The sequence below is a fragment of the Micromesistius poutassou genome, assembly GCF_964030765.1.
Source record: "Micromesistius poutassou genome assembly, chromosome: 16".
Taxonomy (NCBI): domain Eukaryota; kingdom Metazoa; phylum Chordata; class Actinopteri; order Gadiformes; family Gadidae; genus Micromesistius; species Micromesistius poutassou.
The window spans coordinates 11,090,115-11,114,641 of record NC_140286.1 but is presented as its reverse complement, the minus strand read 5'-3'; the positions used below and the strand labels follow the sequence as shown (position 1 = coordinate 11,114,641).

The 24,527-nt window shown below is 46.0% G+C and overlaps 1 protein-coding gene across 1 annotated transcript in view; it reads right to left on the bottom strand.

The window, feature by feature from the left end:
• The window catches only part of LOC311360881 (cadherin-2-like), a 64,651-nt gene extending 42,972 nt beyond the window's left edge, over positions 1-21,679 (bottom strand). Inside the window, exons 1-2 of the mRNA XM_084480979.1 lie at positions 21,474-21,679; positions 19,594-19,702 (exon numbers count right to left, since the gene is read on the bottom strand). Of these exons, the coding sequence (XP_084337105.1) occupies positions 19,594-19,702; positions 21,474-21,530 (166 nt within the window). The 5' untranslated portion in view covers positions 21,531-21,679. The remainder of the gene's footprint in view (positions 1-19,593; positions 19,703-21,473) is intronic.
• Between the last annotated feature and the right edge of the window lie 2,848 nt (positions 21,680-24,527).

Below are 24,527 nucleotides of genomic sequence, written 5' to 3'. Positions count from 1 at the left end.
ATCAAATGTCCGACGTGCTTTCTCTTTAAATGTTGCATCACCGAGGTGCTGCCGTGATACGCAAGGTTTGCTTTGCAAACTTTGAAAGTAATATTTTTTATTCGCCGTATCCAGGCTAAAATGCTCCCAAACTTTACTACTTAACTCGGCAGAGACGCTATTGCGCATGTGCGACTCTCGGCAGAGATTGTAATGAAGTGAGATGCCTCACTCCGTTGGAAAAACACGTCTGGCGATAATTGTCGACAATGGAATTCATTGTCGACAATTTCAATTTTTGTCGAGAATGTCGACGAATCGTTGCAGCCCTATTGCCTGGTATCCAAGAACAGGTCTATTTACAGTTTCCAAACTCCTACATTTGATTTTTCAAAGAAGTAAAATCTGAGGGTCTAGATAGTCAAACGTAGAAAAGAAAACACTTGACCCCATTGCATCCACCTGTGGGCCCGCATCACCGAAGCTGTCCAATGAACAACCCTCATAGTCATCATGGCGGCCCGCGCACCAAGGGAAGGGCTGACATATGTTCTGAGACCTCGCCTGAAGCGTAGGCAGTAAAGAAAAGAACGTTAACTTGGCTTTCATGGCAGCCATCAAGGCTATTGGGTTGCGGAGCGGAGACTAACCCCTGGCGGGTCGGTAATGGTCAGCAGGGGATAGAGGCTGGGAAGAGGGCGTTGTCTGTGGACCAGCACGGTGCTCCGTCTAGCGTTACCGGCGCTTCCCTCTGCCTTTATGTGCAGAGACAATGACAGCTCTTTGGGCAGGAGGGGGGCTCCGAGGCGAATGAGGAGTAGATCTGGGGGGGTTGGGGGGGGGGGGGTGGGTCTCTGGTTACCTTCCCAAGCAGCACCACAACAACAGAGGGTGGAGGAGGTTCACTTACACCACGGCCAGTTTCTGGTTTCTACCGGAACACTGCAGTTTTCATGCCTCTGAGCGGCGTTTAGCGAGGCTGTAAACGCACGCACCCGTGTGCACAAAGATCAGAAAAGCAAAAGGAAAGGGAAGTTAAGAATTAAAGAATTAAACACGGAGGACAAAAGAGAAGATAAGCAGTCACTGAGGGACACAAGGAACGAACGCACGCACACACACACACACACACACACACACACACACACACACACACACACACACACACACACACACACACACACACACACACACACACACACACACACACACACACACACACACACACACACACCACATACAGAAGCAAACCCTTGCATAAACAAACTCATGTGCATGAAAATGATGATCGTATCATCCCCTCTCATTTGGTACGGCAACTTGCACACAAAGTGTGGGCGGAGAGAGAGGTCAGAGATCGGGCTGGCCACACATTGCTGTGTGGACGGACTCAATGGAAGCGGGAGCTGAATGCCTTCAGCCAAGTCTGTAGTGAGAGCAGCCCCCACACCCGCCGCCACCACCACCACCACATCCATGGCCTTCCTCCTCGCAACTTCACCACTCAAGTTATTCACTGGGGCTACCTTTTGTGAAGTGTTTTCCAGGCTGTACTGTAACCCAAAGCTCTGTTTTGCATACAGATTTCATCAAGAGTGAGAGCGCTGGGAGACGGTAACCGAAGCAGTGTAAGGGGGAGGGGGGTGGAGAGAGTGAAATAAATAAATGTAAACAGTGGAAACAAAGAAAAAGAGGAGAAAGCTGTGCGCGTGCGTGCGTGCGTGCGTGCGTGCGTGCGTGCGTGCGTGCGTGCGTGCGTGCGTGCGTTTCAAATAGAGCCTAGCCAGTGGGGAAAACGAGGGGTTCCTTTCAGTTGTCACATTAAAAAAGATTCATCCGTCACCAACCAAAGACTTAATGTGATCTCTCCTGCACTGGCAGAGAAGGGAAAACTTTCCACTGCACTTGGCCAAAACCACTTAAACTGATAAGTCAGAATAAATAACAAAATAAGAATTTCAAGTGTGGAGCTTATCGTGGTCAACAGGCAAACAAGGTCTGACTGCTCCCACAAAATAAAGAGAATAATTAATTTAAGGACACAGCAGGAGGGGAATAACCGAGGGCAATTAGACATGCGCATTACTATGTGCTGGATAGTAAGCCTTTATTTTTTTAGGTTTTTCTATTTAAAAACATCTAGATTTGGTTCAAACTTATTGATTCAGACTTCAATGTGCTTGACGTTCACTTGTATGCAAACCTAGGCTGGCACAGTTTCAGACATGCACTAAATCGTATGATCGGAGCATTGAGTCGTTGCCGGTGCGGTTCCTCCGTATAGGAAGAACAACCTGTCAAGTGTGTTGGATTCTGTCAGATCACAGAGACTACAGTACATCTCAAAGAGAGCCCGCAGCAGAGATGCTAGTACATATTCTGTTGCATTCTGGGCAGTGGGGGGGGGGGGGGGGGGGGGGGCAGGAAGGAGCTAACATGACAGCTGTAGCGGCCCAGGACACCGGGAGGATCTGGAACCACAAACATTTGTCTTTCCGCTTCACTGGAATCCACATTAAGGGGGTCGTCATCACCGCGGCGACCCCCGGACTGGCTTCCATGGCAGCTGTCCATAGGGTTCAGCGCAAAGACAAACAAGAGATAGGACGTTCAGAGAGAGCAGAGCCCCTCTGTGTATTACTGTTAATGACCAACCGAGAATGAATCACAACCCACATTAAGGAGATCTACATTCACTTAGACCGAGGTAAAACAAACAAAAGTCATCTTCCTAAGCCTATTAGGGCTAGAATAAGCAATGACAGCAAGACACACGGGCCGGTAACATGAGAAATCCCCAATTGCCGCGCGGATCACTCAATGTTGAATCACCAAGGTTACATGATATTACATCAAATGGTGAAGCCCTTGGTGTTGGTGTCCCCGCATGTGTACCACTCAATCAGCCGGTCTTCCTTGAGAGACACACGTTTTATCGGCCCGACGGGACCCAACCTTTTAAGATCAACATTACATGTGGCACACTGCAAACTGCGCGGGAGTGGAGCCCAGGGGTAGATCTGAACACGGATAGACAGCTGGTGCAGGGACCTCGGACAGAGAGAGAGACTTCCGAGGGAATTCAGGCTTCTTTCGTTTTTTTTCTTTTACGGCTGTGGAACTGTGGGCAAACGGCGTCGTAGAGCATCTCTGGAAAGAACATTAAAGAGCTTTTACGAGGAGGCCGGCCGACCAACCAACCCCAGGTCTCCTTTAATGAAGGACAGTGTCCAGCCCTCTCTCTCTCGCCCTTTACGGCACCCGGCCTCTCGGCCCTCGGAAGGGCTCCAGACACATAAGGGACATCTGGCCCTTCCATCTCCAAACATGGCCCTTAATGGCCAATTACAAACTCCAGGGCCGGGAGCAGGGTTCGCTTTATGGTTTCCGATGTATCCAAAACAAGGATTCCTCCGTCTATCACGGCCACATTAGCGTATATGAGACAGGAGGGCCCATCGGACTTAATAAGGCTTATCCTTTCCCGAGCACGGCCATTAAACTTCCTGACCCACCCCACGCAAACCCAGCCATCAACTCCCAGTCTGGCGAGTTAAACAAATGATCTCACCGTTTTCTCACCGTCATAATCATGGCGTTAAATAAAGACATTAAATGGTCATAATCATGGCGTTAAATAAAGACATTAAATGGTTGGGTGACCGAATCTACTTCTCCGGCCCCCGCTTCAGACTCGACTGGTTTCAAAGAGATGGAATTAGCACGACATACTGTATGCAAAGTAGGCCTTCTTATCGAGATGTCCCCCATAAATACTGCAGGAGTGGCCAGGTCATCTAGTGCGCTAAAGAGTGCAACAACGTGACTGCATTGCTCTACACCAGGGTTTCTCAACGGGGGCTTGTGTAGTGGTCATTATTTTTTACTTTTTAAACTTTCATGGTTTTCAAATATTTTCGGTGCAAAAATAGGATAACTGAAATAAAAATCTTAATATGGGTTTCTAACCCCTCTGTCGTCTCATCTACTTTTTACTTTATGCTCAGTACTGTCATGATCGCCATAGTAACGCCGATAAACAAATCCACCTCATCGCAGTAGCGTGGTGCTTTCCGAAACTATTTCGCCCTCCCCTGACTTCCACTGGTTGGTTTGCGGGACATGCAAAGCAAGCGGTGGATGGGGCATTACACTAAGCAACATGAATCTCATCCATATTACATAGTAAGGCAACACAAGACGTGAATAAAGCTAACTCTGCTTAGCATGCTAATTGTAAACAATAGAACGTGCGCATTATATGTAGACCACTGCAACGTCTCTCATTACGTCTGTGAACCGATAAACACTTACTTTCATAAGGTACGCACACCAACCAGCACATACGCATTTAACACTGATGTTACAGGCGCTTAACTTGTATAGTAACAAACTACTTTAATTACTATTTGGCCGCGAACTTAAGGCTCATTTATGCTCAACGTTAAATACGCATACGGATACGGACGGAGCCTTTCGTCCGTACTCTGCGTTCATTTCGTCCGTTTTTCGACCGTTTCCACAAAGCTTACGGATACGCACCAAACGGAGCAGTACCACCGGAAGCCGTGGGGGCGCTGTTGCCGTCACTACCCGATACGGAGCCTAGAGCCAGTGTGAGACAGAAGAAGAAGACGACGACGGCCTTACCGACCACCGCCTCTTACAACGAGCCCGTTTTCTTCTTTTATTTATTATGTACATAATCAAGACCTCCTCCATAGTCGCCATGTTTGTTGTTTTCTTTTTACAGTCTATGGTTTGTTGTCATAAACTTTTGACTCTGCGCTGCCCCCTAGTGGATGTATTGGTTAACATCTATGCCAACGTAAAGGACGCATGGAAGTATGTGAGCAGTGACGGTAACAACGTTAGAAACGGACGCGTACAATTACGTCCGTACGTCGAGCATAAATGAGCCTTTAAACGTGCTACTCGCCAACTCGGAACGAAGCGAATAAAGGCTGCACATGCTCTGCACATGTGCAGCGTTGCTAGGCAACGTCACGTAAACAAAGGGACACATATTGAACCCAAGTTTGCGGCTTAACAGTTCAATAACTAATAAAAATGTACACAAGCACTGTTACGTATTAAACTTCAATAGCTCAATAATAAAACCTTTTAATAAAACTCTGAATACACATTTTCTTGTCCAGAAGAAACCAGCGGCACAGAAGTTTTTTTATTCAAGCAATGTAGCACGAGGGGGGGGGGGGGGCATACCCAGAGGATCAGGGGGGGGGCCTTACCCAGAGGATCAGGGTAAGGTAAGGGGGGCGTTTGCTCAAAAAAGGTTGAGAAACACTGCTCTACGCAATGTGTAGCATTTGTGATCACTATTATAGGGCTCAAAGTGTTGTGCTGGCCTTTTCTGGGCCACATCTGATTTAAAGCCTGAGGTCAGGTCCTCCTACAGAGAGGGCTGAGAGGACAGTTAAAGGCAGCCAATAGGGTTGCCCCTGACAACGCATAGCCCCTGCCAAGTTTGGGCCCCGTCAGCTTCAAGTTCTCCCTCTTCTTCTTTTCAGACTTTTCCTCCCCCCCGTCTCCCTCCCCCCTTTTATTTTCTAGTTGGGGGTTCCCAGTCATTATTAAGTCCCCTCCCCCTTTGGTTGCAAACACAACAGCATTATCCATGTCAAATCCATTTGAAACAGCCCGGGGAAGTCAATATGGAGGCAATTGATTCTCTCCCTTGCATATGGAACACCTTGTGTGGAAAAGCCCAAGCAATAGCTCCAATCATCACAAGGTACAGAAGAACGCGGGAGAAAAAACGAAAAAGAATTGTGCTGCATGTTCCCAGAAAAGGGATTCTAGTTTAATTTCGAAAAATATAGTTTGGTCTCTTCACATAGTTGTGAATAATATGGTTTATGCAATATCTTTTTGTGATCCACTTTAATCGAGTGTGATTGATTTCAAACAGATGGCCTTTACATCTCACACTAAGTCCAGTAAACATCCACTCTTTAAAGCAAACAGAAAACTCTTCTCTTCAAAGCAATCACATTAAAATTCCAGTCACGTCTGTGTCTCCACAAAAACCCAAACATGTAATGATTTTTTTTTATAATAGAATAAAAAACTCTTCAAGTGTTGATAAGCACACTGAACAGAGCATTTTTGTAATAACACGTTAATCCGCTAAAACTGTATTGAAATGTTTAGCAGAGCGAGTGCAGTGCAAACAGCGAAGCCAAGGCAAGAGAAGCGTAAAATAATAGCATTCCATTCCAGAGACAAAGAAGTCTGAGAAAAAGGGAAAAAAAATGAAGAAATAACAGATAAAAAAGGGAGACAAAACATTAGACAAAAAAAATAAAATGGCATGAATAGCGTCGTCCCATTTTCGTGGAGCCAAGTCATTTTTTCGCAGGTGTCCTCAACTAATTAACACCTCGCCGCAGCCTCTCAGCCTCCTGTCTTGAGCCACAGGTGTGACGAGATCAAGGTGTGACCCGATGAAACACACACTGCCAGTGTGCAAGTGCCAAACGGTTATTTCCTTCCACTGATAGCCTAGTCTTTATCTCTTCCCCTATGCCTGAAAGCAGGCATGTTTAGGCAGTGGTCTCATACTAAAAATAACCCATTATCCCCAGTTGGCTGGACCACTCGCTGGACGTGTTGCATCTAAAAAGGAAAAAGAAAAAAAAAAAAAACAGCAAGAAGAAAAGGGGGTCGGTCAGTGTCGGGCACGGTGTGTATCGCCGTATGATGAGCTAAAGTTATGCCAACAGAGGAGAGCAGAGGAGCCGACAGAGGTAAACATGGCCTCAAAAGGTGAGCGCGTGTTCCACCACCTGTACTCCCTGCAATTCCACCCAGTGGGTCCCCAGCCTACCCCCGTGGCCGGAACTGGGGGGGGGGAGGAAGTGACAGTGAATACTAACCGCCAGCGCCTCCGTCTCCCCTCGTCTCCGGGGCTACGGAACGCGGGGCGCGCTGCAGAATCATAAATGAGCGACTTTGACAGAGAACACACCGGCTTAGAGGGAGGGGGGGGGGGGGGCGGAGGAAGAAAAAAAGAGGAGGTTGAAGGATGAGAGGCAGAGGCAATGAATTTAGAGGTTGGGGATTTTCGATATGACAAGGGTAGTTATTTGCTGGCAGCAGCAAGCCCTCTACCAACAAAGGGCCTTTCATATTTCCTGTGAACAGAGACAGAGGCTCCCATTAATCCCTGGGGGAGGGCTCATCTTCAGGCTTCTCCTCCACACATAAATTACTCTTCTTATGCCCTTCCTCCTATTAATGCTCTGTGTTTACAGCACGGGACGTTAAAAAAAAAAAAAAAACACAGGGCGAAGAGTTGACGAGCCGGCGGCGCGTCGTTAATGGGCAAGGCTACTTTTGAAAACAGTTATGTCGGCGTTAACTCATAACACGTGTGCCAACATTTGCAGTGGCATCCACACTCTTTAAAGCTGCCCCCTCCTGCTGCTGTCCCTAGCGCCATCGGGCTCTCCCTCAGGCTCTCCCTCGCTCTCTACCTCACTCCATCAGTCTCTCCCTCTCTGTATTGGCGATATCTCTTGCTCTGTCAGCATCTGTGCCATCTACCACTCTCTCTCACTCTGACTGGTGGTGCCATGGCTGTTGGTGCTATCTCTCCATCTCTCTCGGTGTCCCTCTCTCTCTCCCTCTGTGCCATCTATCCCTCCCTCACTCAGTGTTAGTGCTATCTCCCTCTCTCTCCATCTACCCCGCTCCGTGTTATCTCTCTTGGTCTCAGTCTAGGTGCTATCTCTCTCTCCCTCTCTATCTCTCTTCCTTCCTTGCTCTCATTCATATCAAAAGAGTAAAGGGAGTTGGCGTAGGGCAAAGCTCTGCCCAGCTGTCGCATTTTTTGAGCAGATGAATTCCCCCCTCAGACTTCCAGGGAGCACGCCAATCCCCACTTATCCGGTGCAGAATGGCGTTTAACAGTGGAGCACAGCTGCCTGCATACACATGCTTAGACCCCTCGGTGGTCTGGTGTAAGGCAAGATAAGCCACTAAGGAACTCCTGCCCTGCCTGTATAGCATTCTCAGGATGGATTTAAAAAAAAAAAATTTACAGGAGGGAGGAGGGGAGAGAGATAGGAGGAAGAGTCGGAGGGATGGAGGGAGGAGGCAGAGTAAGAAAATAAAAACCTGCTGGTGTGGGTGCCTGGTGTCCGGGCCACGTTATTTCAAGTGGACACCAATCGATGGAGGTGCAATCAGGTTTTGTAAGCGTGCACTGGACGGGCCAATAAATAAAGGCTGGGGCTTATCATGGGCTGGGATTGGAGGAGATGGGCTGAGCGGGGGGGGGGGCAGGCACTGTCTCAGCTAGGGACGAGTGTGCATGAAATAAATAAATAAATAAATGAATGAATAAAAAGAACGGGCTCCGCGTCACCGATAACAGACTCCATAAAAACCAGCCCTCTTACCTAGAACTGCACGCGGCACACCCTCAGCCGCCACGGCGGTCCATTCCCCTGTGTGAAGGAGCTGTGGCATTACGGCTTTAATAGCTTCCATTTTTTTTTGTTGGGCCTCCTCACATAAAGAAGCCACGTTTCATCAAAAAGAAGCCATGTTTATTTTCATCCGCCCGTGTTATAGAAACGAGCGGGCGCGGGCCGTGGCCGATGTGGATTCTAGGGGGTGTTTCGCTAGCTGCTGGCATAGAAATTCATTGAGACGGTCCCCGTTTTTAGGAGCAGTGTGGAACCGAGGCCAACCTAATCATTCACAAACTATGAATCACGGTAGTGTGCACAGCTGTGGGCATGACAATGCACTCGCGAGGGAGGGGGCGAGCTTGCGTGCCAGCGCACTCGAGTATCAAAGACAAGGGTGGGTTTTAAACACACTCCATCTTGCGTTCATAAAGCCACAGGTCTCCTTTACACGTCGCCATGTCCTGGAACACATTGATCATGTCGGTGCACACAGGTAGCATGCGTAAAGAAAAGGTAAAAAAACAGGCAGGCATCAATTATTTTGTCTGACTGAAAGAAACCACTTGTGAAAGTGAGTCATTGCAAACGCAGGTTTAATGGCATTTCTACCTCAAACTCAAAGCAAAAAAAAGACTCAATGGATATATACCGGCAGGCCCCTCCCTCCACACCCTGACAATGGCCTGTCCTGCACTGCATGAAAAAGTCCCTCTGCAACGGCTAAGCCCGCTGAATAGAAAACAATGCTTTGTTTGTGTCTCTATGACCTCAGCCCTCCTAGACAGCACATTCTCGGCAGGACACACAGGGGGATATGCAGCCCTTTCACATTCAAATGGGAATCACCGCAGTTGTCTTTCCCCTGCTCATCCAATGCGGTGTGCTGCACGGCGTCTATATGCGTTTACGGTCCACGCATGCCTGTCCGTCTTGCTGTCTGTGTCTGCCTACGCGGCTGTGTCTGTAAAGCAAACAGCCAGTACCAAAAATAATAAAGTCCTGTCAGGCAGATGGTTTATGTCCCTGGCCGCGCCTCCAGAGGCTTTGAAGGCACGGAGGCGGAGCCTCCCCTCTCTTGTGTACGTTATCCAGTCAGCTGACACCCACTTGTCCTGGACATTTGTGATGTTTCAGGTCCAAAATAGATTCTTCCATGTAGGCCTTAAGCCCTGCTGCCCTTTTGACCAATACAACCTTTTTTTCTTCGCCCCCCCATTTTTTTTCCCATGTTGTTTATACTGGAGTAAACCGCATGATAACACACACACACACACACATCACGTACACACACAGACACACATAAGCAATGCACGCACAAAGCTTGTGCAGAACATTCACTAACACATTTGCCATTTCACTTCATCGGCTCACACAGTCTGGCTGCAAATAAACAAAGGGTTGAAATATTTAACAGGCTCATCTGAATGAATACCACAGCTGCGGTTGCCGATTACATCTCTGGTCAGGATCTCCAAATGAGGCTGCAATGAAAACCAAACTAAGTATATGTATGAATCACTGAACAATAGAACAGTCTAATGGGCTTCCTCTCGGTTATTAAAAATGCCCTTTAAAGTTAGGACCTAACCGGGGACGGCGTCTAATATCTCTCTCACACACACACACACACACACACACACACACACACACACACACACACACACACACACACACACACACACACACACACACACACACACACACACACACACCATCTATTTCTCATTTCCACTGGGGGTTATGATAGTGGCCCTATGTACAATAAGACGTTAACAGTGGATCAGACTTAGATAAGCCTCCGCAGAGTCAATAATAGATGGTTTTGCTTCAACATTGGGGGCAGTGCGTGTGATTATATACACAAGTGGCAAAAAGCTGGAAAAATAGTCAGACAGCATGTTGCTCCAATATAAACGCATGCCTCCCCCCACGCCTCCCTCCCTCTCTCTGCCTCCCACCAGGTCCTCTAGCCTGGGAGCCTAGAGGGAGTGCGGGGCTGAAATAACATGCGGTCAGTCTCCTCCGCCCATGTCTCTGTCGCTCCCTCGTCCTGCTGGACATTCTTCCCCTACTCCATTTAATTCAGATGTTGCAGCCCCCTTTTGTCTGTCCAGCAAACAAAATGGACACATCAATCACGACCGAAGATGGGCAAAGGAAATGGATTTCTGGCCAAAATAAGAACCGTGAAGCCGGGCTGCTGCAGAAGTATAATAAATACCTTGATCATCGATTCAAGGTAATTTCAGAAAACCGTTCCTCTGCATCTGATAATCACCCTCACACCTCACTTTAAGATGAGTTACTGTAATTGCTGCATCGCTCAGGCTAATCCCTGTGTCAGTCCACATGCTGCATCCTGATGGAGAGCAGAGGAGCGCGGTGCGGTTCGGTCTCAGTGATTCCGCCCATGCCCTCAATTCCATCTCTGACGGGAGACAATTGGTCAAAGTGTGAAGGAAAAAAGAAATGTGATTTACATTTCCAGAAGAAGAGGAAAATTGGAGATTAAAGTTGCCCCATAGGTTTTATTCAAAGGCCTGGCCGCCTTAATAAGCCCAATTCATTCTCCTCCTGGGGCCTGGCTCCCTCTATCACTAGTGACAGGCGTGAAAGGTCAATAACCTTGGCTCACAGCCCTCATATGGTTAGCAATGCCATAAATTAACGGCGGAGGCCGTTATTCCAAACTCCTCAAGTCACACGAAGAAAGCTTATCTTCTACAAAAGGCCACAGTGCTTAGAACACTTAGTGGGAGAGTGAAGGGCTGACAGGGAGTCTGTACACGATTGCATGCTTGTTGCATTCCGGTGAGCCATGCGTGGTGGTGGTGTTGTTTCGTCTGAACTCTCCCTGGAAAACCACGCCAGACCTGGGGGGGGGGGGGGGGGGGGGGGGGGGGGGGGGGGGAGTGGAGCTACGTGCCGCGGCATTCCCTTTAAGTTTGTTAACTCAGTCATCTTCTACTTTGTTTGCATGCCTCAAGGTTTCTCGCATGGCAGCAGACATGGCGATGGCGTCATGCACTATACATGGCGTTCTCTTGAAACACATATTTTCTTTTTTAATTGCGTTGGCCCGTTGTTTCATCAACAAATTGGTTCATATGGCGTGTTCAGATTTTCTGATGCTCGCTGCGCCCGGGAAGCACGGAGCATGGAATGGACCCTCTGCTTGTAACAGTACTTACATCCTCCAGTAACCCCACAGCCCCCATCCGGCGCCCCTCCTGCTGGGACGGCGGTCCAACAGGAAATAAAGTGGCAACATGCTGCACACTCCTTTAATGCCTCAGTAAATATCGACACAGGGAGAGGGAGATAATATAAACCCCAGTCAATGCGGGCCATGCTGCCGCGAAATGTGGCTCTCTGGCGGAGAGCACACGCTGAAATGGAGGCTCCTAAATCGCGGCGGGTCAATCATAATATCCGTGTTTGTGATGGCAAGCTGTGGTGTCAGCAAGGCCCGGTAACGGTAGATCAACCCGGATGGGGACAGGCAATACACTTTGCCACACTCATCAGATGAGCAAACGTTTGGGCGGGGAGATGAAATACAGTTCACACAGCATGTTCCGAATCACAACAAAGTACTAGATTAAATGTATATAAATCTAGGTGATGAGTTTTTTTATTTTTACCCCCATCCTACAGACATGACAATAAATATAAATAGGAAAGCTGTTCTGCCACGAGACCAGAGCAAGAAATGATCAATAAAAATGGAGGGTGGCAGGCAGTGGTTGTATCTCATGCAAGCTCAAGATACACACCTCGACTTTTAGCTTTGAATAAAAACAGGAACGTATTAAAAAGGCACAGCCTTCTCAATACATTCAACAAAAGCTGAAGCAACTCATTATACACACCAGTGAACACCCTCATCATAGGAAGTCATCATTGGGAAATGCATGTTTTTTTCTTTTTGTCCGCTAGAATGTTTGACTAAATGCTTCACTGCCGTCCATGTGTTACTCAATTAAGTCCCATCCATCATTCTAGGGAGAGCCGGGGGAGCCATCCATCTCCGGGGTCGAGGTTAGAGGACGGACGGAGAGAGGAGGGGGTGAAGGAGTAGGTAAACGAAAAAGAAATAGAAAACGGGCTCCATCAGGCGATATCACCAGATAACAACTGGCGAGTAATCAGAGGGCTAGCATGCAGACAGTGTGGAGGGAGAAGCGCTGCTACATTGAAATAGAAGCCCCCGCTGGAACACAATAGGTTGTGGAGCCGGCGGGGAGGTGGACGTCTCTTCTGAGGCAGGATATTGGCCTTTGTGAACACGGTTCTACTATCTGGGTCAATTAATGTATCCCTGCTCCAAGTCTCCCTCTCTTTTGTTGTCAGAGGAATAATGGCGTGCCAGTTTGTGTACCCTCTTTAGCACAGCATGGGTTTTTGATTGCAGTGCCGCCGATTGCACACCAGAGCACAGAGCACGGCTAGTGGGGGGAACATGGGAGCTGGTTTTGACGCTGCTGAAACATGCAGCTCTACATTCGCTCAAAGCATCTCATTAATATATTAATTTGGGTATTCGTTTCCCCCCCCCGATTGACCCAGCAGAGAAAGAGGACACTTTACGGCACATCTACATTCACTGTGGTTTCCTTCAGTGAGGCCTAGTTAGAAACAGGTTGTGCAGTGCAGTATCTGGCAGCCAAAAGGCCACACCCTGGATCTGCAAATCAAGGCTGCAGTTGTAAATTCAAATTCATTCCAGGGCAAACAAAAAAAATCCAACCAAAGATTGAAGAAAGGAGACACCGTTGTTGTTTTTTTAAGGGCTTCGTTTTGCCGGACAGCAGAAGTGCTTGTTAGCCATGAATGCCAACATTCCTAAAATGTGAAAACAAATATTAAGAAAAAAATAAACTATGCAAAGTAAGGACTTGCGAGACATATTATCGCCTTCAGTCATGTTATCAGTGAAAAATAATATTAGCCTAGTTAAATGAGGCATACGAGACATACGAGCGAGAGTTTCGGGTCAACAATGCTATTTATGCATGACCTCATTACATGGCAGGGTCCGAAACCGCACCTTCCCGATATCCCTGGTGTCAAGTCGAAACTTCAACACCTCAACTAACAAACCATTTCCAAAAAGTATTTCGCTAGTCATGAACGAGTGCTCACAGAGAAGGATTGTTTTACCAAACTCAATTCATCTTTTTCCTTTTGACAGTCTTTCAGATGGAAGCACATACATTTCAAAACCTAAGCAATCGCGTGTCAAGGCCCGGTGGGGCCCAGGTGTGATCTAGGGCCAAATAAACAATAAAACCCCTGTGACCTTCACATGACGGCACCGAAGTACCATGAAAGGGGCGGCAAACTGTAACCGATCCATCCTGGATTATAATAGAACTATGAATCTCTTTATTAGAAGATTGAGCTCTCAAAAGGCCAGGATGACACACAACTACAAAATAAATAAATTTTAAAAAGGGTATCAACTGGGTATTTTGCAGTCAGATAACAGGCCAGTGATTGTGTGTGCTGGTGTTGCTGCATATGAATGCTAGCATCATGCGTTGACAGCTGTGGCTTTGGACGCGTGGTCCTTAGCAACAGCTGGGGCCTGCGGAAGTGCTAGCTGGAGGAGCCCTCACCACCACAGAGGGATGTCTGAGTTGCACAGGGCTAATTATATGCCAAGGACAAGCGTCCGACACACACACACACACACACACACACACACACACACACACACACACACACACACACACACACACACACACACACACACACACACACACACACACACACACACACACACACACACACACACACACACACACCTTAACCACTGTCTAATGTCAGTGTCACACAAGCCTGCGGGTGCCAACGGCAGCAGCTAGGGTCGGAGGGGGGTTATGAGCGATAGGACTAGAAGTGGCGAGAGGCTGGCCGGTCAAACCTCGACAAAATACTCTATCGGCCACTCGGGCATATCTCAAGTCTGCCCCTCCATTGCCTCCAAATTTAAAATGACGATGTGCAGGCTACCTGATAAGGAGGTGCTGCTTTAGAGTGAAAAAAAGTCACACATAAATAAAATATGCCCTCTTCTGTCACCGTGTCTCTCCACCCAGCAATCCCTCCTGGTACAGGCAAGGAGACACCGGGGCGCATGTCTCCCCCCCCCCCACCCACCCACCCACCCTTGACTGGTGCCGTCTCCTTCATAACGCATTTACAACGTTATTATTGTAGCGTTATGATCCCCTGCACTGGAGCCATGGCTACTCTGACAAATGATAAAAGGTGGCCCTAATGTGCCGAGCCTGTGTTTCGTCTTGGTTATATTCCTTACGGTGCGGTATTGTATTGTCCCTGTTGCTAAATTGCATCAAAAGGTCCGGTTTCAAAGCCTTATACCACCTAGATCCAATCTGCTGCCACACTGTATGGTTGTTATCTAGGCCAGGATGTAGAAGAAAAGAAACAGCCAGGAAAAACAACACAGACAGCGGATGAAAATGTATAGCGGCTGATAACAACAAAGAATAAAGCAGATTCAGTCGAAAACCCGCCAGCGATGCCTTAGCTGGGAATTGGAGCACAGCCTTCATTCCAATGTATTGATCAGTCCAAACAAAGACCCTGGATTTATTGATTCAGAGAAAAAAAAAAAAGAGGTGGGGGAGCAATGGACTTGTCTTGGAAAACATTCCTTACACTGGAAGTGCTGCCTCGGCTTAAAACATATGAGGACGGGGTTGGGGGGGTGGGGGGGGGGGGGGAAGGCAGGTCCGATCAAACACTTGGCTACACTTGATGTGTCCCACTATGGAATCCGCATAACGCTATACGTGAAACATGGAGCAGGCTTTATAAAGAGGAAATAAATTACACGGGTTCCTTGGTTTTTTGCCCGGTGCTTTGCGCTATGCTCATCTTGTCCTCAAGAGACTTCTGTGCTTATAGCTCTCATCTTAAACAAGGAATTGAATATTAAAGAGGAGATATGTTTGACTGGTGAATAATTCAAGACCGGCGAAGACATCAGCTCTCACCTCGTACGACAAAGAATGACCTCGATAGCGGGGAGAAATACCTTCAAACGACCGGCTTCACTGAGAACTGTGGCGTTTCGTGTGGAAGAAGGCATGCGTTTGATCTTACTCTGCGTATCACTCATGTCTTTGTTTAAAAAATAAGAACACATTGGAAGGGGAAAGAAATATGCGCATCAGTAAATTATTCTCGTTCTGATTTTTTATTAGCGTTATTATTCATCACGTAATAAGAGAACAAAGACTAATCCAGCCAATGGCAGCATACTGGCATGGCTGGCTGTGCACACAAAGGTCTATGACTTGGCATGGTTCTACTTTTCCCAATGATAGATGATCAACAACACAGGTCAGCACTCCTTGTTCTAAGGGGTGCTGCACATTCAGAGAACCCCCTTGGTGAGGGTCAGGACCCCTTTGGCTGGTCTCTCATTCATCTGGAACTGGCCAGAAATACACCCCCCCCCCCACCCCTCCCTACCAATCTGAGTCACCCCAGAGCAGTAAAAATCGCTTTGTCGGTTGCCAAGCACTTGGCCCAATTTACAGGAGAGGGTCGGCCGGGGTCACATCTGACCAAACACTGGGGCCTCTCTGACACATCTGGGAGTGGCCCAGGCTGTACCAGGGGCCGTCAAGAATCTTGACACAACGCAGGGAACCAGAACAATGGCATTCAAATGGACTGAGTCAAAAACATGAATCAGAACCTCTCGCAGGACTTTGTACTTCCCAAAGGCGTCACGGTTACGACTTTCAACTGTGGTAAAGGCTAATGAGACATCATCTTAATGAACATGAGCGTACCTGCTAGCATTTGTGAGTATTTTAACACTACCACTGGAACCACCATTCCTTGGCATTAGCATGCCAAGGAATGGCATTTTAAGTATTAAAAGCACAAGCAAGTAGCAGTGTGTATTTCCAACCCTGCAACACATGTGGTGTTTAAATTTGAAGTGCTGTGAAGTGTAGAAAAAAATAAATGTGGGATGGGAGGACAGCAGAAAAGCAGCATAAGAGTTTATTAAGCTCAATTAGGCTCTTGGTTTTTCATTAACCCAGTTTTGTAGAGGGACGTCGGTGCTGCATAATTCCCGGTCTGACTCTCATTACAAGCCTGCTTTACGCGTCACATCTTTAAAACCCGTCTCTCGGCTCTCTGAAGCCCCCCAGATGCTTTTAGACCAAAAAAAGAAAAAGGCAGCAAACCACCTTAGCACATCTGAAATAAAATATTTAACATGTGGAAAAAATTAAAGAAATAAAGATGATTCACTCCATGCAAACATCTAAATAAAAATGAGTCAAGCGCTCTGCTGGAGCCAGGGCCTCGGCTGATCAAACTGCATTCCGTACCTTGTGATGTGAGGGGGAGGGAAAGATAAATAACCATGTACGGTCGTTTCTCTGCACCCAGTATCAGGCATGAGCAAATAGTCTAATCTCTGAAGCAAGGTCATACGGGGGCCCCGAGAGGGCAGACAGTGGGAATTCTACTAAGCCTGACGTGGTTCTTGCATTAGCAAACAATGAACAAACACCCCCACCACCACCAACACCACCACCACCGCTGGCCTGCCCGGTGGGGCATTAGAGGGGCGGAGGTGTCAGGGACCCGTCTGCCTCGGCCTTCCCTGACTGTCTTTGTCCAAACAGCACGTTAAAGATTTCTACCTCTGATCAATGGGAAGTTTCCTCAACCGCATCGCAGTAAAACATACCGGTCTCGAGCTATGATTGAATTTCACAGCAAAACAGTTTAATCACACTGCCCAAAGCTTTTCAATCACCGAATACACAGGAAGAGCTTCATTTTAGATGGACAATGTCACCGTTTGCATGTGAATGGCACCTCTATTTGCAGCTATTTAACTGATAGCAGGATGTGTATTCTGCTGATCAATAATATGGGGGAAAGCCAGGACTTGTGATGTGTGGAGGGATCTCATAGCTGCTCTTCATCCTTGTCCGTTCTGAGGTCACACAGCAAGAGCATGGGAGTCACATTACTGTCACCTTATACCGGTCACTGATAATATTACACTCATATTCTGAGGGGCTCTGGTTTCCGCTACGCAGGGTGCGTGCGCAGGCCAGCAGACGATTGCAAAGCGCTCACTAATAGCTTTCAAAATGAGGACAAGTTGGTGCACATCATAATGAGCCATCTAGATCACTTCTGACATAACAAGGAAATGCTCTGCGCTTGAGTTGGAACACACAGAAGAGGAAGGAAAAAAAAGACCCCCAAACAAGATTCACTCAATCCATTCTTATTCATTATTTAGGGCCTTGGGGCGCAATTAAGAAAGATAATGAAATGCAGAGAGGCATTCACACAGTAAAGCATAGTGGCATAATGCATTAACCTGCAGCATGTGGCCATAAAAGGAAGACAAAAAAATCCTTAGGCTCCTGGTCAGAAACAATATTCACAACCAGCAGGGTGGAAGCCCATTTGAAAAACTTGGGGCCCCGGTGTCCACACAGCGGGGGCTTTGTCTTTCAAAACATGCCACAGGAGCCTTTCATTAGCGAATGGGAGTTTCATTAACATCATCCCACGCCGCTGAGCTCCACTGCATTACAATGACACAGGAGTGCCTCCTCTGTCAAGGAACCCTTCAGCGAGCGGTAGAAAACACTGGGGGAAGGGAGGGTAGCAGGGAGAAGAGAGAAAAGGTGGTGGAGGTGGGGGGTTGGTTAAGGAAGAGTCTCTATGGAGGGCTAGAGGGATGGGGTCTGTGGTGGTGGTGGGGGTGCAAACAACAAAAGGGAACCCGATTACCCCTGGTCATGGCTCATCCACAGAAAACACAGAGGGAAATCCATCACCTCCAGGATCAAACGGAAAACTTGTGCTTGAGGTAAGGTTTGCAACAAGAAAAGAAAACCAGCCCCACCCATCTAAGCCCCCCCCTTCTCCTTTCCTTTTTGTATTTTCCTTTCACTGCATCCTTTCCTCTGCCCTCTTTTATGGCTATACATTCCCTTCCACTCCTATCCTATCCCCCTGACTCACCCTAACGCCTGCCTGTGAGTTTTAGGGTCGGACTGTGAAATCCAACGCAAGTGAGAATGTTTTCTGGTCCAAATGACCTCAAGGCTCTAATAGCACGTCGATGACATATTCCAGCTTTTATTGCTCTCTGTTGGCCCAAGCACTGTTTCACGCTAGCTGCATCCTCACTTCAAATTGTGGCAAGGACGGCTCTCTTGCAATGTAATGGCTTGTTAGAAAAAAAAAACATCCCCCCCCCTTCTCGGTTTACAGCAGGATGGCTGTGTGGAAAAAAATACACACCACATCAACAAAAAAAAAATGCTGGACTTAAAGTTTTTACCCAAAGAGGTGTCATGACCAAGTCAAAACCCTTTAAACAATGCATACATTGCAGTAATGCTCACTGTTCATTGAGTGGACACAGCAGCTGAAAACTGCATTGCCACTGAACACATTCCAGCATGGGTCCATCATGGAACCTTGTAGGACAAGTAACTGACAGAGGGACCCTACTTAATATACAGTTGGAAATAAAAATGATCAAATAAATTGTCACATGCTTGTCGCAAGACAAATGAAAATTATTATAAATAATGTCATAATAACATCAATCATTCAGTGAGCAGGCACACTGGACAAACCGCTGAATGTTGAGTTGGCCGACTGTGCTATCTCGGTGTGAGGAAAGTGAGATATTTATGTGGCGTATGCGACTCATTTCTATTCATTACAACAGAAGGTGTGCCTGGTGAAAGAGACAGCATATCATGTTCCAGCTGGCTTTAGCATGTCTTCATAAACAAAGCCAGCAGTTTATGTCAATCTCAAGAACATATAAATTTCAATATTCAGCGAATGTATTCAGAAACACAAAAAAAAAAACATCTGCAGTGGAAAAGGTAAAACCGTAATAAAGTTGAACCAGTCTGCCGGTGGTTTACAAGCAAAACCTAACGACTTGTGAGCCCATACTACTACACCAAAACTAATTGTTTAAATATGTCAGCCTTGTTGCAGCCTTCCCCTCAAAGCCGCGAACACAGTTGTATGCCACACACACAAGCATGCGTATGCCCACACATACATTATGAGTATTCAGCAGGGAACAGCTCCAACACAGCATTATTGCTTCCCTTACCGGTGAAAAGGGGCTCCCCTTTCTCTGCAATATGGGGTAACACTGCATGGTACACATCTTCGGAGAACCCCGGCCGGCACACAGGGGTGCTCCTGCACTCTGCTGCGATCTAAAGGGGGGAGAAGGGGGGGGAGAGGGGTTAGGGGAGAGTCATAAATCAACACTCCAACATGCACCCGCATACCTCTAAAAACCTCTTGGTCACGTTCTGAACTCGCCGTTCTTGTACAAAAGCATCTGTTGTTTTTATAGTGGGGACCGCAATTAGGATAATGAGGCCAAAAGGGTTAAGCATTAGCCAAAAAAGCATGGCTAGGCAAGAACAAGCTCCATTTGTCCTCCAGTGGGCCCACGCCAGGGGCTGGTACTCCTGGCCAGCACCTCTGATCACTCTACTCCTCTGGACAAACACTCCACATTGAGGCACCGAAACAAGGAACAATAACACCAAGATGCTAACATTACACAGTGCGGAAACCCCCCCCAGTGTATGAATGTTATAAAAAGCCTGGGAAACGTCTAAAATCACTGTTCCATGGCTATGGTGTATTTTTTGTTTTCCATTGTTGCATATGCCCTCCTATTTAATTCTGTACAACATAAATGCAATAATATAGGTCAGAAACTAACATAGCTAAAAAATAACATTATAATTATACTGAAAGATACTGACATTATACTAAAGACATTCCAGGTATAGATCTACATTATATGTTGTAATTTAAAAGGGCTCAAACGCAGAATAAGACAAACACAAGTTAGATTGATTCAATAGCAACTGGCATGTGTACATGCCCACTAGAGAAATACAAGCTGGCCATAAGGAATAACTAGTCCCATGTCCAACAGGGGCTTTTTTGCTGGTCTAATCTGCATGCATTCTCCAAAGAATTTGAAACGAGGAGACCCCAGTGAAAAAGCGCATTGTGGGTATCCGTGCCACTTGCCATTCTTAATCAGTGGAATTTATACAAAAATGCTTGGGGAGGGGGGGGGGAAGGGAAACCGACGCTTTTCGCCTGTTTCCAACAGTACACTGATTAATGAAATGATATCCAGGCAATCTAATGTTCGTATTTGTTCTATTTGTAATCGCGTCGTTTCTTTAAATATACATTTCTGGATGAATAACAATTGCATCGTGGGGACGGAGTAGGCTCCTCGCATGTTGTATATCGAGAGGAGTAGCCCAATTGAAACCAAGTGCATCTTCAAGGATACAAATAAATAGCATTTGACCAGAAGTCCACATTCACCTCCAGCCTTACTAGGTGGACGACAAAGGCAAGTACACGTCACAGACCCACATTTAGTTAGATTAACCAACGAGTTAGCAAAACTACATCTTGCTAACGCTTGATGGTGGACGGGCAATTAAAGCCCAACTTGCTGGTCTCAAATACATAGCCACAACTTGAAGGTCCGTCATAAAAACACCCCAGTGAGAGCCTGTGAACCATCGCTACGAACACCTCATTCGACTCGTATCAATGATAAGACAGAATATCAAACTATACACGAAGAAAGTGAACGAAACGGGCTAGCTTTTTTCAAATGAGACCCGCCGTCTACATCCATCCATAGCACGGACAATTCAACCCCTAAAACTGCCGTTAACAATTATTTAGCACAAGAGCCATCCGATGTTTTCATCTTGCTGAAATACACAACACTGGTATGTTTTTATTATAATATCATAAGGAAACATGCGAAGTATATGAGCTAGACATGATGTCCCCATTCCGCCGGAACACGGAGAGCACTCGGACGGCGGAGAGCGGCTCCTCGTCACCTCCCGTTAGCGGGCAGTAGCATCGCCACCACCACCACGGGAAAAACCGTCCGGTGTAAACTCTACTCAAACACGGCGAACACGTTACCTGCAGTCCGGCGAAGAGCACCAGCAGAAGCAGACCCCGTCCCTCGATTAAGTACATGGATATCGCGTGTATTGTCCCTCGAAATCGGTGGTAAATATCCGTCTATTACACAGTCTCGTCTTACGACAAAGGCGGCAGCATGTAGCAGCCTCCCCGATCCACTTTCCGCTCAGTTCTGAGATCACCGCCTGGTACGGGCTACGGCTGGTACTGAGGCTGCTGCTGCTCCCTCCCATGCAGCCCGAGACCGAGCACAAAAGCCACCAGGCGATCTCACTGTCTCTCCCTACCGGTCGTGTTACTCATTTCACTGTGAAGTGGTTGTTTGTTGGTCACATTTTTCAAAATGTAACGGTCAGTAGCACCACCAGTCTTGTTTAACACAGGACACATGAAGAAGTAAATGTTGGTTGATTTTCTAAATTTAAGTTGGGTATGTTTTTACTGTATGACTTTTACTGTTTGGTATATTTGTGTGGTATAGACATTTTTGACGTATACATAAACTAAGGAAAAGGTAATGGTATAGACATTTTTGACGTATACATTAACTAAGGAAAAGGTAATGGCAAGGCTTGCGTTGGGGAAGAGTGGGCTACTAATAAACAGGACTACAAAAAAACATCAAATCGAGATATAGGTCGGTTAATAACTGTTGAACTGTAATCTGACTAGTCTAGTCTATTAAATTAAAATAAATAAATGGTATCTCTACATCTTTTGTCTTTTCAAGAGTCTATTCTGTTTCATAAATGTCCAATCCAGTATGTAATTACAAGTACAGTTGTATGCATCATCTTCACTTAAGACTAGAATATGTAAGTATAGGCTTTTTAGTCTCTCTCCCCCTTATAAAATATGTGCAATGAATAATTCCTTCACATTATCTTATCATGTGATGAAGGATGATGATGTTTAAATTACCTCAGAGCTTCAGACACATAGTTACATTCAGGAAAAGCTCTGTGGGATTCATTGAATCTGGTGCACGTGTACAATTTGGTTTGGCGTGAAAATATTGAATCTCCCTTATCAAACAATAAGCAAATGAGTATAAGTTTTTGGTTTGTGTCCAAGTGCTTACTTACACCTGCAAACCACTTCAAACTTTATATTCTATTGTTAATCCCAAAACAAACAGGATATAATATTTGTGACTTGAGGTTAAGCATATGGGTCAAGCACACTTGGAAAATGAGTTGGCTGAATCGCCTGTTGAGCCTGGGTATAAGTGATTCTGCAATTCAATCAGCACATTTCATTTAGAGGTTATTTTCAAGATTTTGCATATGATCAAGTAACACTTCACAATGAGGGTACATTGATTAACAAGTAATGGATGTAGATAATGTGATAATAAGTATTATTAAATATAATATGCATAGGGGTTAGTGGGTAAGGGTAACACCATTAAATTGTCAGGGTTCTGGGTTTGTGTCATGTGATTCACTTCCTGTTCCTTGTTGTCCCAGCCATGTGCTTCAGTTTGGTTTGTCTTGTGATTATGTGTCTCCGCCCCTCACCTGACTCTCCTGCCTCTCGTTGTACCTTGTTCCCTGTGTCTTGTTTAGTTCTGTGAATTTAAGTACTTCCCTATATTCAGTTCACTGCTCTGTCATTGTATGTATTGGTCACGGTGCTTCCTGTTCTTGTCTTTTTGAGTAAGTAAAGCCTTTTTTGAAAATAGTCTTGTTGTGCACCTGGGTCCTTAAAATCCTTGAGGCAATTTGTCACAAATTGCCTCAAGGATCAGGAAGTGAATCACATGACACAAACCCAGAACCCTGACATAAATAATAAATGAATACCTTAATTAACAAGAACGCCATTACTAAATAAACTAGACACATAAGTTAGTGTTAATGAACAATAACAACTAATTAGTAAATGCTTATTACTGCATTAATTGATGTTAATTAATGGTTAATTAATGTTACTGCCAATTGTAAAGTGTTTCCAATGCGTCTATGGATACTATTTTAGCTCATAAAAGCAAACATGAGATGTCAATATCCTATCATAGAGAAAACAATGACAAATACATTAATTTTGGAATCAATTCAATATAAATATTATATTAGTTTACCTCTCCGTAATCTAAAACTGTAATAGGATTTTGATTGTTTTCTGTTTGGCTTTACTTTCAACAAGGATAAGATTTCCTCATAAATTCTTTATGTTGTTTGCTGCAAAGAGATCAAGCAGAATGACCTGTTGATTATTTAAATCATATTCGCTGCAAATTGTTGAGTTTATGTAATCTATTCTAATTGAGAGTGGGATCAAAATGCTCCCTCTTTGATTAATGGGTTAGGACTTATCTTCCATCTGTACGGGTCTAGGCAGGGAAGAGAGGCGTTAGAAAGAAATCCAATTATTACTTGCGGCATTCAATCACACAATATCATGTTCCATATTTGAGGAAACCAATCCGAGCGGCCCGAGCTATGCACACCAAGCATCTTTCCCTCGGGCTTGATGCCTGTTCCTCTTTAAAAGTGACATGCCTGAGAACATGCAAAAGAGAACGGGAACATACCCGCCGCTGATTGAGTATATTTTATAACCAGTGCTGGGCTACACAGAGAGTTCAGGGTAGTGTTCTGAAAATATATTCTTTGAGTGATGTTTCCCCACTGAGGTTGCTGTGTGATGTGTGGTGGCCATGGAGGTGCTGGGGGGACTCAGTCTGAGACGTTGAGTCTCATGCCTGAAAGTGTCAGAAGGTCGGCAGCATCAACATTCACACCTTTTCTTCTCACACAACAGATATAGCACACATCACTGTGACACGCGGCACAAGCAGAAGGGAAAAAATCAACAAGGTCACTAAAACACACACGCACACCTACACACACACAAACACATTCTTCAACCTGTCGTTGTATTGATAAAATGATATTGCATTGCTAAGTGAACTTTAAGCAACGTCGTTCCTTAAAGTTTAGTCTTGTGTTTAATGTTTTTGGTTTATTTTGACTTGAATGGATGTGTTTTCTATTCAAATCACATTCACTGTCATATTAAAGTCCCAAATGACTGGAAAAATTTAGT